The sequence below is a fragment of the Amblyomma mixtum genome, chromosome 7 (genome assembly GCF_055824585.1).
Source record: "Amblyomma mixtum isolate Tamu chromosome 7, ASM5582458v1, whole genome shotgun sequence".
Classification (NCBI taxonomy): Eukaryota; Metazoa; Arthropoda; class Arachnida; order Ixodida; family Ixodidae; genus Amblyomma; species Amblyomma mixtum.
The window spans coordinates 101,237,734-101,252,782 of record NC_143018.1 but is presented as its reverse complement, the minus strand read 5'-3'; the positions used below and the strand labels follow the sequence as shown (position 1 = coordinate 101,252,782).

At 47.7% G+C, this 15,049-nt stretch overlaps 1 protein-coding gene across 1 annotated transcript in view; it reads right to left on the bottom strand.

Annotated features, from left to right (window-relative positions):
• Positions 1-14,000, bottom strand: part of LOC149337021 (uncharacterized) — a 32,311-nt gene extending 18,311 nt beyond the window's left edge. Inside the window, exons 1-5 of the mRNA XM_089554304.1 lie at positions 13,923-14,000; positions 10,041-10,166; positions 8,829-8,977; positions 8,405-8,651; positions 459-702 (exon numbers count right to left, since the gene is read on the bottom strand). Of these exons, the coding sequence (XP_089410430.1) occupies positions 459-702; positions 8,405-8,651; positions 8,829-8,977; positions 10,041-10,166; positions 13,923-14,000 (844 nt within the window). The remainder of the gene's footprint in view (positions 1-458; positions 703-8,404; positions 8,652-8,828; positions 8,978-10,040; positions 10,167-13,922) is intronic.
• Positions 14,001-15,049: the final 1,049 nt, after the last annotated feature.

Sequence of the window (15,049 nt, the reverse complement as noted above, 5' to 3'; positions counted from 1 at the left end):
TGATTGATTGATTGATTGATTGATTGATTGATTGATTGATTGATTGATTGATTGATTGATTGATTGATTGATTGATTGATGCCTATAGCTAAGCGCCGGAGCTATCTATTACGACGCTGGCGACACTTCGTCCCTGGCCCATCTCTGCTTTCCGCACGTCTACTCATTAGAGCACGAGCTGTGGGCCTGTGCCTCTGCTCTCTCTGACCGCCGTGAAGCGACTGCCGTTGCTTACTACGCGCATCGGCTACATGCCTCCCACTACTCCATCCGACTACGGTGCGGGCGCAGCCACGCCATCCATAAGCCGCGCCGCTAACCGTCTTGCGCAAAGCACCTTACTGGTCATAAGTGGCGCGGCTACATTACGGTGCCACGCGTGGCAGGTGTGTGTCCGCAGCGGAAGGCTGCCTGGAACAGTTCGCACTGTAAAAGTTAGACTAAGAGTTTGGCCTTACGATTGAAGTGCGCCGCCACTCTGTTGGCCTTATGAGTTCCAAGAGCATTGACGAGGTCCACAGGTTTGACTTGCTCCATATCTATTCTGGAACGCACGCCCATTTCACGAAGTGTTCTCTCCAGGCAAACGAAGTGGCTCTCATTGGCATCAGGCAGCAGCGCACGGATCTCGGTCAAAATTTCGTCCACAATGGCATCATTGGACTGGGAAGACGCTGGGACGTCATGCTTCTGCAAATATTTCTGCAAACAAAAATTACACAGTGCAATCTTGACAGTACAATACAAATTAAACATGCGTTCACCCTAAACGGCATAACTCTGCCCAAGCCACTCTTTCGAGGCGCTTGCTTTTGTATTCTTTTATTGTAAATGGTGCACTGGCCACGCCAAAAGAGAGACAGGGAGCTCTCTAATGAAAAACGGAGATTTTAGCCTGCGTGAATATTCGCTGACGTGCTACTCTGCGTAGGGGAAGCAATAGGAGAGTAAATATGTAAGAAGGCTGGTAGCAAAGAGTGCGGCCCGGGTTGCAACGCAGTAGTTCTCTGCATGATGGCTTCCTTAGATGAGACCGAAGTCATGTTCTGTGCAAGTGCAGCGGAGTGATAAAGTGTTCGGGCAATTTAGAGTTTCTCCAAAACACCAACAGCGTCGGAATAGGCAAATAAAATAACATTGCACGTCGCTGCTGTCTGTAGCAGCCTAAAGGACCTAGTACAGAGTCCACTGTGGGTAGCACTTGGGTGACGGACTACATGCATTGTTCATAATGCGCACGTTCGTTAGCGTACGCTGGGCATGCGAACAGAATATGGAGCACGCTTAATGCATTCCAGCGACTTCAATCCTGCACAGGTACAAGTGTATTTCGTCTGTGTTGGTTAAAATCTGTGGTCTCTGCACCCTTTATGACCATCTACATGGTTTTAAGAGATAGCTTTAAAGCGTGCAACTAACATGGTGTGGATTTATTTCTATTTAGTGACCAGCCATCACGTACAACATACAAAGAGCCCTTTTGAGAGGGAGATTACCGTTCCATATTGCGAAGAGATCATTATTAAACAATTTTTACAAGCCACCAACGTGGCTACCCTAACCGATCTCTTTCGTTGCGAATGACTGCCACTCGTGGGGTTTCGCGCTCTCTGGAACGTGAAGAAATTACAAATCCTTTGGCTTAAAAGTTAGTTAGCCATTAGCATAGCGCCATAACAAAGGCACACGAGAAGTCATCAGTTCTGTGGTATTCGTTTTGTTTACTGTCTAGGCTATTGGCTTAGACATAGTCTAAATTAATTTTTAAAAAAACGGATTGCCGCATTCTATAATTTATTTTGACATCACGAGAACAGCCTCTTCAGTGAATGCATTTTGACTGTATTGTCTAAATGAAACAGCTATCTTCATGCCTGCACTACGAGAGAGAGAGAGAGAAAGGAATTTTAATGAGGGAAAGGTGGAGAGGACCTGCACTACGAACCCTTCGTTTTCCCTAGGAGCTCGCTGCCCAAATTTGCCGGATCGGTTTATAAGACCGAGCAACGTGTAGTTTGGCATTATATTCTCATGTCATTTTTATTTTTTGTTTATGTTTTTAATCTCGTGAAGAAGTTTTCTGCTCACACACATGCAGTGTTTTGGTATACGCCTAGTGCAATTTTAGGGCGCTCTCATTAGCCATTCGATAGACGCAGTTTCTCTCTTGGAAGCACGAATAGTGTTAGCAAACATTATACTCTTCTTAAATCGATTTTACAGGATGAGAACACCTTTACAATAGCAAAAATCGACAGAGCTTCTACGTTACAATAGCTGACTAATTTCAGACTAGAAAATTTACGCAAGCGTGGTTCTTCTGGGACGTTCATCAGTAATTCAGAGACAAAAACTGGTAGCGAGTGGCGTTCAGAAATACTATGTCGAAAACACAAAATCAATCGACAAATTGTGTTTTAAGGTAAAAATAAATATAAATGAGCACGCTCACTGGTTCATTAGTCTAACATTTAATCTAAACTCTTAGCACTGTTGTCTCAGTAGTATATTTTCCAAAATCACACCAGTAGCTTCGCAATATATTATCACGGACTAAAAGACGACGAAGTGGGCAGTGGCGCCGGCGGAAGAACTTGTGCCATGCTGTCCGTCATTATATCATGCGATAGCCATCTGTCAGGCCTTACTGTAGTAATTCATCAGCTTGCCATCACGTAACATTTTCGTGTGACGTGCGGAGAATCATCGCCATCCTGGTCCTGGAGCTTCGTCGTCCTGCGTCTGCCGTGGTTGTCGGCCGTGTGTTCCTGGTCCGAACCACTCGGTCTCCCCCCCCCCCTTCGCCTGACCAGAACACACCAGCCCCCAGCCCCGTCCCCTGCCCCGACCAGAAGACACGACGAACTGATGATGCCGCCATGACCAGACCCTACGACCCTTTCAGTTCGAGACACGTGAACCCACGGCCCCTGCCCATGTCGACCCTCAGTACCAGGTGACCTGTAGCGCGAAATGTTCTTGGCCCACGGCTCATCCGATCATCTTCAGATCCACCGCAGTGGCAAGCCCTTCATCTTCTTCTCTTCTCTGTTCATCCTTTCTACCACGCCCATCGTCACGTCCTGCGTTTTATCGTCACTGTCGTTGTTCTAGTTCGCGCGATTGGGACGATCGGTCACTGGCCCAGAGTCGTGTCGCGGACCACAAGACGACGAAGTCGGCAGTGGTGCGGACGGGAGCGTTCGTGCCGGGCCGTCCGCCATTAAACCATGCCATAGCCACCTGTCATGTCATCGTCTTGCCGTCACGTAGCAATATGTACAGCTAAATCCCTCCGATCGAAAACATGAAAATGGAAATTGACTGTTGCCCTATTGATTTTTCGGCATCATCGGCATCATCGGCCGTTTTGAGCGGACCAACAATGGACCAAAGCAAAAGTGCCCTCGAATATAAAGTACAAAACCAGCTCTCATGGCCCGATTTTGCGTCCTAAACCAAGGCACACACGTGACTTTACAACCACAAACCGCTCCCACAAGAACTGCCCTCACATTTGCTTATTTTGGAGCCAGGAGGAACAACTTCATCCTCAGGAATTTTGCCATTATCAAGGTTTCGGAACAACTAAGATTATCATGAGAAGGAAGCAATTATTATAGGACATTCAATATATAACCGATTCTATTTTGGTCTTGTGTGTGGCCTTGTGTGCTAGGTCTTGTGTGCGTGCTCGTATTCAGTCCATGATCCAGAAGTTATTGTACAACCAATTTTTTTTACCCGACTAAACATTTGTTCTCATATTGCCTTGCTCCGCCTTCACTCTTGGCAATGTAATTTTAGCTATTAACTTTTTCCTCTCAAACTCACTTACAAATGCCGGTTCGTTTTGATTTCTCTCGTTACGCATAACTACCTATTTTCAAGATCGTTTGAAAGTAGATAGTAATTCTGTGGTCAAAATTCTTGCGTAATTCGTGAACGCGTGTCAATAACATTGATTTATTGAAATGCGTCCTTCATTAAGCCCGGGATACATGCGACGTTTTTTTTCGACGACATTCGCGCGGCAGAAAACGTCGCGGCGGCGCTACGCCCGGCTGGAGATACAAGGAGCGTAGAAGCGGCGGCGCGCCGCCGCGTATCCCTCGACGCGAAAGCAAATGTGATCAACAAGTGGCGAAAACCACTGTGCAAGGAGGTCTGTGAGAACAGCGACGCTGATCATTCTGTTAAAATCAGGAAAGTGTTCACTTCGACACCACTGTACGAATTTTAGCGCACGTGCATAAATATCTATAAATATTTGCGTGCTCGAATCCATGCCATCGCGTACCTTCGGACGCCCGCTCAGCCGCGGACAGCAGCGGCTGCGGTTGTCTTCGACACATTCGCTTCAGGGAGGGAGCGCAGGCATTCCGATCCAAGATTCGGCCGTGTTCTCCAAAAAAAGCGACATTTCAATGAAGCGACATTTCTGATTAAGCGTTCATTTTCACGACAGTAACAATTCCGTAACAAAAAGTGCAAGCAGTATTGCTTTCGCAATAAAACACTGCGTAGCTCGACGGCCATGGCGGCCATGTTGGCGGCGGCAGGCAGAGGACCGGAAGAGCGGGCTTTCTGCGCTGCTACTGGCTCGCTTCAGCCGTCGCTTCTGGTCTCACCGGACGCCGCGCGTCAAAATCTAGCCGGTCCTGATCGGCGGCGGCGGGCGTTTTTCTCGACGCCGGGCATCAAATATGCGCCGTCGGGCGAAAATCTACGACTCGCCGCGGTAAAAACACTCCATGTATTCCGGCCTTTAAAGGTCCTCATATGCGCATTGCTCGAGGCACAAGAGCGGTCGTGTGGCCCCACCGTTGTCATGGCGTCCTAAGCGGGTGCGAATTCTGTCCTCGCCGAATGCTCCAAGGCTTTTTGCCCGGCCTTCCGCCACAAATCCCCCTAGCCTTGCAAAGAGTAGAGCTTAGGGTGTGCTATCGTGTGTTGCTGGGAAATTTCAGTGCGTGGCCGCTCTGATACCAATGGGAAGTTCTGCGAGCTAGCGTTGTTCTACGTAGCTCAAACTATACGTGGAATTTCTAGATGATGTAGGCAGCGATCACCAGGCTTCGGAAGTCACGGCACATCCCTTCATCGGAGTCAGTGTTGAAAACATTTTGCTTTACTGCCGGGGTAGAGATGCGTAAGTTGCTAGGCAGCGCACTGGAGTCTGCGTGCTCCTCGATAGCTCCTCTGCCATAGACGCAACACGACGCTCCTCTTCTCGTATACAGCGGAGGTGTTGAAGGGCCTTACCGCGCCGCTTGTTTGCGATTTCTTTGAAGGCTGGGGATGCAGCGGGAAGTTGTGTGTGAGCTTAAGTTTTAAGTGCATACGGCACGGTTGCTACCTTGTATGCTGCCGCTCGCGCCTCACTGCTGGACCACTCATTGCTTTCAACTGCTGCATGTGCAGCAACCCAGGATGTCAAGTACTAATGTCTAGTTTGAGGTCATCATCACCATCATCACACTGACTACGCCCACTATGGGGCAAATGTCTCGCCCATGTCTCTCCACTTAACCCAGTCCTTTGCCAGTTGCTGCTACCATATCCCCGCAAACTTCTTAATCTCATCGCCCACCTAACTTTCTGCCGCCCCCTTCTACATTTTTCTGCACTTGAAATCCACTTCGTTGCCCTTAAGGGCCAGCGGCTATCTTGCCATCGCATTGCATGCCCTACCCAAGCCCACTTCTTCCTCTTGATTTCGACTAAGATGTCATTAAAGCGCGTTTGTTCCGTCACCCACTCCGTCCGATTCCGATCTCTTAACGTTACACCTGTCGTTTTTCTATCCATAGCTCGCTGCGTTCTCCTTAACTTAAGCTGAATTCTCTTTGTTAGCCTCCACGTTTCTGCCCTAAAGGTGAGTACCGGTAAAATGGAAATGTATACTTTTCTCTTGAGGGATATTGGTAAACTGCCATTCGTGATCTGAGAGAACCTGTCGTATGCGCTCCACCCCATTCTTATTTTTCTAGTTATTTTCCTCTCATGATCCGAACCAGTGGTCACTAGCTGCCCTAAGTAGACATATTCTCTTACTACATCCAGCACCTCGCTACCAATTCCGAACTGCTGTTCTCTTGCTATAATGTTGAACATTATTTTGGTTTTCTGCATGTTAGTTTTTAGCCCCACTTTTCTGCTCTGCCTGTCTCACTCATTGATCATGCTTTGCAGTTCATGTCCTGAGTGACTTAGCTAGCCAATGTCATCAGCGAATCGCAAATTACTTAGGTATCCTCCATTAATTCTTATCCCCTGCTGTTCCCATTTTAGGCACCCGAATACCTCCTGTAAACATGCGGTGAATAGCATTGGCGAGATCGTGTCTCCCTGCCTGACACCTTTCCTTATTCGAACTTCATTGCTGGCTTTATTGATCGAGGATTATGGTATCTGTGCAATCATTATAAATATCTTGCGATATTTTCAGATAACACTCTTGTACGCCCTGATTCCCCAATGCCTGCATCACAGTTGAAGTTTCCACTGAGTCGAATGCTTTCTCGTAATCAATGAAGGCTATATAGGGGTTGGTTATATCCTGCGCATTTCTCTTTTACCTCCTGACTGATAGCGTGAATATGGTATATTGTCGAGTGTGCTTTACCAAGCCCTGCCTGATCATTTGGTTCACTGAAGTGTAAGGTTGTCCTGACTATCAGCTATTACCATAGTAAACACCTTGTAGGCAACTGACAGTAAGCTGATCGGTTTGTTATTTTTCAAGTCCTTGACGTCTCCTTTCTTATGAATTAAAATAATGTTAGGGTTTTTCCGAACCACTGGCACGCTCAAGGTTGCAAGGCATTGCGTATGCAGGGTGGCTAAAAAATTATCGGCAAAGGCACGATATGATGACGGCCTCGCGTTTATTAAAAAACATTGGAGGCCTAGTTTTTACCAAAAATCATCATAGGGTCGCCGAAGAGAGTTTTTGGTGTTTGCTACAGCCCGCTTGCATTATGTGCAGAAGAGGTCACTGAGCGTTCATTCCACGTGCAAGACCTCAACAGCGAGCCAATCATTTACAATATATTTTTTTAACATACGCGTTTCTAGGCCTCGGGGCAACCAACGGTGCCGAGCTTTTTCCAGAAATTGCGCGCAACGCGTCATGCAGTGCTCGTTACATCACCAGCGAAAAGCAATAAATGGTTCGTTGTGCCGACTCTTCCAGACGCCACGCAGCTACCATGGCCGCGGCCTGAAGCTCCGCGCACCAGCGAACACCCGCGCTTGTCGGAAGCCGGCGAAGGGGCTGAGTGGGTGGGGCCGGCGAGGGAGCGCCCACATTAAAAGTGCGAAGACGCGAAATTTCAAATTTTAACTACAAATAACTGAGCTTCAACAAAACGCGTTTAAAAAATTCTGGCTGGATAATATGTGAGAAAAAGCGTCCTTTAATTTCTTAGGCATACCGCAACATTATTGACAGCCCCTTTCAGAGCCATTTTGATAATGTGCAACACTGTAGCATCCCTTTTCTTCTGTCTGCCTGTTTATCAGTGCTCAACGCGTTATGCTTCCCTGACATCTACCTGTGATTTCAGTTAATCTTGTCAATTCATACCCTCTCAAAATTCTATAACAGCGCCATGGACCTTTTCAATCTTTTGTCCATTATTCGTAAATTATTTAAAGCTGTGTGAAATCCAAATTTTCTCTGCTAGTTTTATTCTTATTCTTGCGTGAGACATTCATAACAAACATGGCCCATGGCATGGAACACGCCTGTTGCTAGTAAACAATTTATAATCACAACTCTGTGGTTGCCATTCGTGTCAACTCTTAAGCAAGCGTGACTTAGGAGATAATGTCACGGGTTGTTCAAACATAGCGTACGGTCATTGGCGGTGCTCCACGCGTCGGCCTTGTTTGGCCCTCGCTGTTGAAGGCGAGGGGTGGAGACAGGCGCAGGAGGCGATATTGGCTGGAGGGGGGGGGGGGGGTCGACCGGTGGCGGCGACGAGCGACGGACGACGGAGGAGTAAGTCACGGTGGGCTGTTCTGGAGGAGTGGTGAAGGTGCACCGAGGAAACAGTGCACGTTGCACTTCTTTTCGGACTACCTCCGTGAAGGGGGACGAAGACGAGCAAGCGGTGGGTGGCAGACAGTTCCGGAGTTCCTCCCTAACAACTTCGCGGGTGACCTCGCGTAGGTGCATGGCGTCCACGGGTAAGCCACCCGGGTAAGCAGCCGAGTGGTCAGCGCAAAGACTCGAAACACCTGAAACTCCAGCAAGCCGACAATAAAGATCTGCTCTGGCTGCCAGGGCGCGCTCGATGTTAATCACCTCGGATATAAAGCCAGCCACAGTTGTGGGAGGATCCCGAATGAGACCCCCGAAAATGTCGAACTTTACTCCTCGCATCAGAGTGCGCACCTTCTTGTCCTCGGTGGCTCGGGGATCGGCTCGGGCACTAAGCAGCAACACGTCTTCGACGAAACTAGTGATGATTTCATCCGGGTTCTTGAGCCTGGCTTGCAGGAGGTCCTCTACGCGTTGGCGGCGATGCTGGTTAGCAAAAATATCTCGCAGCTGTGTCTTGCAGGTATCCCACGATGTAAGGGTGTGCTCGTGGTTCTCGTACCAGGGACGGGCAGTGCCCTCAAGAGCAGAAATAGAAATTCTGCAGGCAATGTTCCGCAGGGCAGCCTTTGCGACAGGCCATTCGTTCATGGTCCTGAAGCGAGTCGTCGATGTCTTCGGAGGCTTCGCCACGGAACGGGACAGCTGAACGAGGATCTACAGGGAGGTAAACCACGGCATGCACGGGCGGAGAATCTGTCTGCTGGCCTTGGCTCACGGTACATCGAGCCATGTGCACTGCCGGTACGGACCTTGTGGTAAGGTGCGCCAGGAGGCCGACTTCGGGGCCGAGTCCTTGAATTCGCCCGGTGGCACGTCTCTCGGCCTCCTCAGCAGGGAGCGGCGGCCGGGGCTGGGACTGGCACTCTGCGAAGCGGGAGGTAGGGGATGACGTCGCATAAGACGGCACCTCCACCAGAATGTCACTGGTCGCTCAAACGAAGCGGGTCGTGGGGACACTGGAGGACAAGGACCGCAGGAGAGCAGGCGCCTGAGACAGTCGTTGCTGTTGTTGTTGTTGTTGTTCGCCTCATAGAATGGCGCATACCCACACAGTGGGATCGGCCAAGAAGAGGGGTGCATAGAGAGTTTTTTAGATTTTTTTTACCTTTGTTTGGTTTTGTTTTCTTGTTCTTCTCCACATCACGAGCGATTCTTCTTCTTCCTCTCCACAGTAAACATGCCACATACCCACTCGGGGGTATTGGCCAAGGTTGTTGTTGTTTTTAGCCTTTGAAAAGATGGCACATACCCATACCCATACGGTGGTGTTTCCCTCCGAGCTTCTTTCACTTTGTCGTCGATCGGCGCCCCGCTTGGGGAAAATCACGTTAAGTGGATAATCACAAATAACACACATGACAATATATGTCCATCTCGCGAAAAAAAACAGCTATTATGCTGCAACATCCGCACGCACCACGTGACCTCAGTCTGCCTGTAACGTCGAGGTCAGCTGCTGAAACCTGAACTACATTGCAGAGGAAATTTAATACAAATTATCCTCCGGGTATAGACTAATTCCACATGGCCGTTGGTGCTCATTTATATTTTAGGCATTTTAGGCATTTTGCTCATTTATATTTTAGGCAGTTAAAAGATGAAAGCGTGCAACTGAAATTTTATACCTCTAGAGCCTTTGAGCGCAGTCCAAAAAAGGACAGCTTCTTCACTTGCACCCGGTCATTCTGAGTATACTTGTAAACTTAAAAACTGAATAAAACATTTCGCAATGGGCTGACATCGACTTTTTCTATATGCTAGGCAAAAGAAGAGCTCACAGGCCACTGAACAATGAGAAATGACAATAAAAATACTGCGCGGACTTCCATCCGCCCCGCTTTTACTAATGCCACTGAATGTGCAAAATTTGAGACAGGGGATTACAGTCGGTGTTTGTTCTGCGCGACAGCAGACTGCTAATGCTTACGTGCCGCTCCGAAAAGAAGTCGCTGTTGCAGCAGTCGGCGTCCCATGCTCGATCGTACCTTTCGTCCTGGTCTATGAAGCTGTCATTGCTCAAGTCTTCATGCCCAGCAGAAACGAGAACCAAAGCCTGGAATGAGATGCAAAACATACACTATACGCTATTTACTTTTTATGGAACCTCGGGGTCAAGGCCACTTTTGTTGTAACGGTAGCAACATAAACTGGCGAAATAAAGGCGGAGAACACCGCTCAATAATAACACTTCGGGAAGTTTGCTGAACATCGCTGCACTTGCGGCATCCGACTACACGAACAAGAAAAGACCTGATTATAAACTCAGCCGGTGCGCGAACTTAAAACCTTGTCTTCATGCTGCATCTCACCTTTATTCTACATTCAGGACATGCATCTTAAAATGTATCCTGGTTCTACAACAATTCATAGGCTGGAGTACCAATAATCGGGCAAGTGAGCATGTTGCTTCACTGGAAAGAACATCAGCAGTAACTTTGAGTTACACTGCACAGAAAGCGTGCCAACTCCAACGTTTAAAGACGTCTGTATTGTACTGAAAATCAGTGAAGGGCCGGCTCCAAATATCAGTGTGGCTTTGCTATCTGCGAAAGGGTTGCCAGCGCGTGTTGCCCGCATTTGGCTGCTTTCTGAGAAAGCAGCCCGTTAAAATGGACACATTATAGAATACTGCCCCTAGAGCATCTTTCTACTCTTCGGACGGTATTGTCACGTAGTGGTGGCTGCAGTCAGAAAATCAGAAAGACGGAGAAAATGGCTTCTAAACAAAACTCTTTATTTAGGCTGACTTTCGTTTGCAAAGAACGGAATGAGTCGGCGGCGGCGTAGCCACAAGCGTGCTCGGTGCTCGTCGAATCGAATGCCCACCGCTCTCGGCTGTCCTGAATTTAAAGCTGATAGCGAACTTTCGAAATAAAGCGTGAAAAGTTACTAGAACATTCTGGAACATCGTAGAATCGGATCGATCCGCCTGGATCCGGTCAATCCAACTAAATCAAGGTGCATTTTGCATCACAAACAAAGCGATAAAGCGGCGTGCGGGCAGCTTTGCAGAATAACCAAATACTACAAAGATTCGCGACATTACTCCTCTCTCAAAGAAGTATCGACCCGATGCTTTAAAACATAAGGCGACTACAAACAAATAAAACAAACTGTGCAGAAATAAACACCGAGTGTTGAAACATAGCGTACTTCATCACGAATAATTGGGATTTAGACAGACGACATGGGCAACTTCTGGCCCTATGCGGTGTCGCTGGGACGCAGCTATTTCTTCAGGGTTCGACTTAATAGTCCAATTCACCTAGCAGGCGAAAAACTTTGTACGGACCGCAATAGCGGCGAAAAAGTTTTTCAATCATCTCGAAGCGGCGATTGGGCGTCCAAAGTCAGACTCGGTCTCCTGGCTCGTATTCCTGGTTGCGTCTACGTAGGTTGTACCCTCCAGCGTCGGTCCGCTGCTGGTCTTTCTGGCCGCTGCTGGTCTGCTGGCAAGTCTTCGAGCTGCTTCTGCGCGTTGAATGTAGGCGGCGACGTCGACGTTATCTTCTTCGCTAACGTTGGGCAGCATGGTGTATAGCGTGGTCGTGGTCTCCCTACCGTGGACGAGCCTAAAAGGCGTCATCTGGGTGGTCTCCTGCACTGCGGTGTTGTGGGCGAAGACGATGTAAGGCAGGATGACGTCCCAGGTCTTGTGTTCGGCATCGACATATATGGCGAGCATATCGGCGATGGTTTTGTTCAGGCGCTCGGTCAGTCCATTGGTCTGCGGGTGGTATGCAGTTGTCCTCCGGTGGCTGGTTTGGCTGTAATGCAGGATGGCTTGCGTCATTTGTCGTGAGTGCTGTTCCTCTGTCTGTGATGAGCACATCGGGGGCGCCGTGTCGGAGAAGAATGCACTCCACAAAGGGATTTTGTAGGGCTTTTGTAGGGCTTTCGCATCGGCGTTCTGGGTCATGCAGTCGGTTGTTGTGATGATCCGCTTATTTCCAGACGTTGACTTCAAGAAAGGGCCAAGCAAGTCCATGCCGATCTGCTGAAAGGGCCTTGAGGGCGGCTCGATGGGACTCAGAAATCCTGCTGGTCAGATGGGAGGGGGCTTTAGCCGCTGAAAATCTCGGCAGGTTTTCACATAATGTGAGACATCGGCAGACAGTCGAAACCTGTAATACTTGTATTGAATTCGGCGGAGGGTGCGAGAAAACCTTAGATGTCCAGCTGTCGGCTCGTTGTGTGAAGCCTGAAGAAGTTCTTAGCGCAGACTTGCAGGTACAAGGAGGTAGGTTGTCTTGTTCACTGCAAAGTTCTTCTTCACGATGCCGCGAGCAGTGGGCATTCGTAGTTCGACGACCGACAAGCACGTTTGTTGCTTACGCCGCCGCTGAGTGATCCAGTTCTTTTGCGGGCGCAAGTCAGCCCAAATAAAGAGCTTCGTTTCTAAGACTGGCTGGTGTCTTCCTGACCACTGGACTGCCGTCACTACAACGCGACAATATACATGGTGTCTCATCTAACTTTAGGCACAGTTTGAAAATATGCCGAGACATTCTAAGACGATGTGGGCAAATGAATGTGGCTGGCTGTTGTATGGAACGAGTCACAGCGCTTTTGTATTCTGCTTAATTGCATAATTAGTCAAGATCAATTAACCAAGTTCGCAAGTGACCAAGTTGTTCAAAAACTGCAATTGGAAAGATGTAGAACGACCCGCAAAACTCCCGATTGAATAGTTTCGAATTGTCTATTATGTACTAGAATATTCTGCTCATAGAATGCCCGCGAAATACAAAAAAAAAATAAATGGCATGCCCACGTGCACGCCACGATTGCAATACTCTCAAACATTCCGCGTACAAATTAACATAATTTACACCGGTGAGCTGCCGCTTAAAAGGCCACAGAGCAGCAATGCATGCATTGGCTGTGCGATTTACTCCAGCTATATGCTTATCTCGCGGCGGTTCATGATAGCGATAAGCAGGCGCAGCGCTTATCACTTGTGCTGGCTTAAATCGCACAGCCAGCGCCTGCGTCCCTGCCTTGTCGCCTTTTAATATGTAGCGCACCTGGTTAAATGCCATGTTCATTTGTACGCAGAATGTTTGGGAGTATTAGAATCGCGGCACGCAAGCGGGCATGGCATGTTTTATTTTTTTTTTGTATTTACCGGGCATCCGCAGTGAGCGGGGAAGAATATGTAGTGGTTGTAAAGTATGAAACTTCATTCGCGCGCTCTGCGGACCTTTCTACAACTGTCTAATATGAATGTTTTCCTAAACTTCATGTGCTGCAAAGTTGGTCAATCAATCGCGACTAGTTATGCGATAAATCATAATGCAAAATATACTGCGACTTGCTCCATACAATAGCCAGCAACGCGCATTAGGTTGCGTCTTCTTAGACTGCATCTGCGTACTTTTAAACCCTGGCTAAGGATAGCTGGGACGCTCTGCATTCTATATAATATACATATTTTAGGTATGAAGACGGCTTCTGCGGCAGAATACTACCAGCGTCTGTGGACATCACGAAATTGTTGATAAGATTAACAACTTAGCCGGCTAATTACGTCTTGTCAGTGACTTTCAAACCTATCACAGTTAGTCAACTGGTTGGTGGAAGAGGGGTCAGTTGCTTCACCCCTCTCCACTTCCACTGTATCCCCTTACCTTCGCCTCCTTTTTTTTTCTTTCACCTTGCTTTGCACTCTTCACTCTTCTCTTTCGCTCTCTATGTCCATTCAGTCACGTGATTGCTTCTTTCAAGGAGAGCGAGAGAGAGAGAGTTCCGCCTCTCCATCTTCATTTCGTACTCAGAATCTGCGGATCCTTCTGTTTAGACATCTCACCCTGATGAAGGACGGTTTCCGCTGCAGCTGCACCAAAACTGTTCTCTGCTTATCTTTTTGCTTCAAGCCTCGAGACATATTACTGGTGAACGAGAGAGGAAGTACGGGCGAGTTAATTGTTCAAGGTAACATGGACACAACGCGAAAACGACATAATGAAAGGGGGAACCGAACACAGACCATTGTGTGTCCTGTTCTCCCTTGCGTTATCTCATATTAGTGGCGACTCGTTTTTCCCAGTTTGCCATGGCTGCTAGCAACAGCAGTCATCGATGCATCGACACGATTCTCTGAAAATGGTGTTGGCAACTTGCACATGAGTTCGGGCAGTGCATCTGTGGAGTTGTGAGTTTTTTATGAAGGCGAAATGATCTTTGTATTGTTTTAAACAGAGTACCATCCTATTTCCGGGTATTCTGAGATCTTTGTCAGAGCGGAAACAGCCATGTAACCAACGATGTCGTATTTATTTATTTGTTTATTTATTTATTTATTTACTTATTTATTACCTCAAAGGCCGCGGTTCGGGGGCATTACATGAGGGATGGGCGGATTACATGCAGATTATATAAAGATTACAAGTACATAAAGATTACAGGATACATAAAGATTACTGATTACATAAGGATGGCCTCAATCTTTTTCTTGAAGTCGATGCAGTTGACGATGAGTACGGCTTCCGGCGTCAGATCGTTCCAGTCCCGAGATGATATGACATAAAAAGAACGGAAATGAGATGTAGTTCTTGCAGCGGGTGGGTATACGGTCTTGATGTGATTGTTGCGGCTAGAAGGACGATGAGCTGTTGATATGATAGATGATCCTAAAGGTGAATGATAGAACTTGTGGAATAGGCATAGTCTAGATATTTTTCTTCTAGTTTCAAGGTTAGGCAAGGATGCTCTGGATTTTAAAGAGGACACGCTAGTATAGTAGGAGTAGTCACAATAAATAAAACGGATAGCGCGGTTTTGAACTTTTTCAAGGATAATAGAAAGGTTAGATTGTTGAGGATGCCATACTGCTGATGCGAATTCTAGTTTAGGTTGGACGAATGTTTTATTTATAAGCTAATAATTTGATAGAAGGGGTAGCAAAACGAAGATTTGGACGTAGGAAGACAAGGG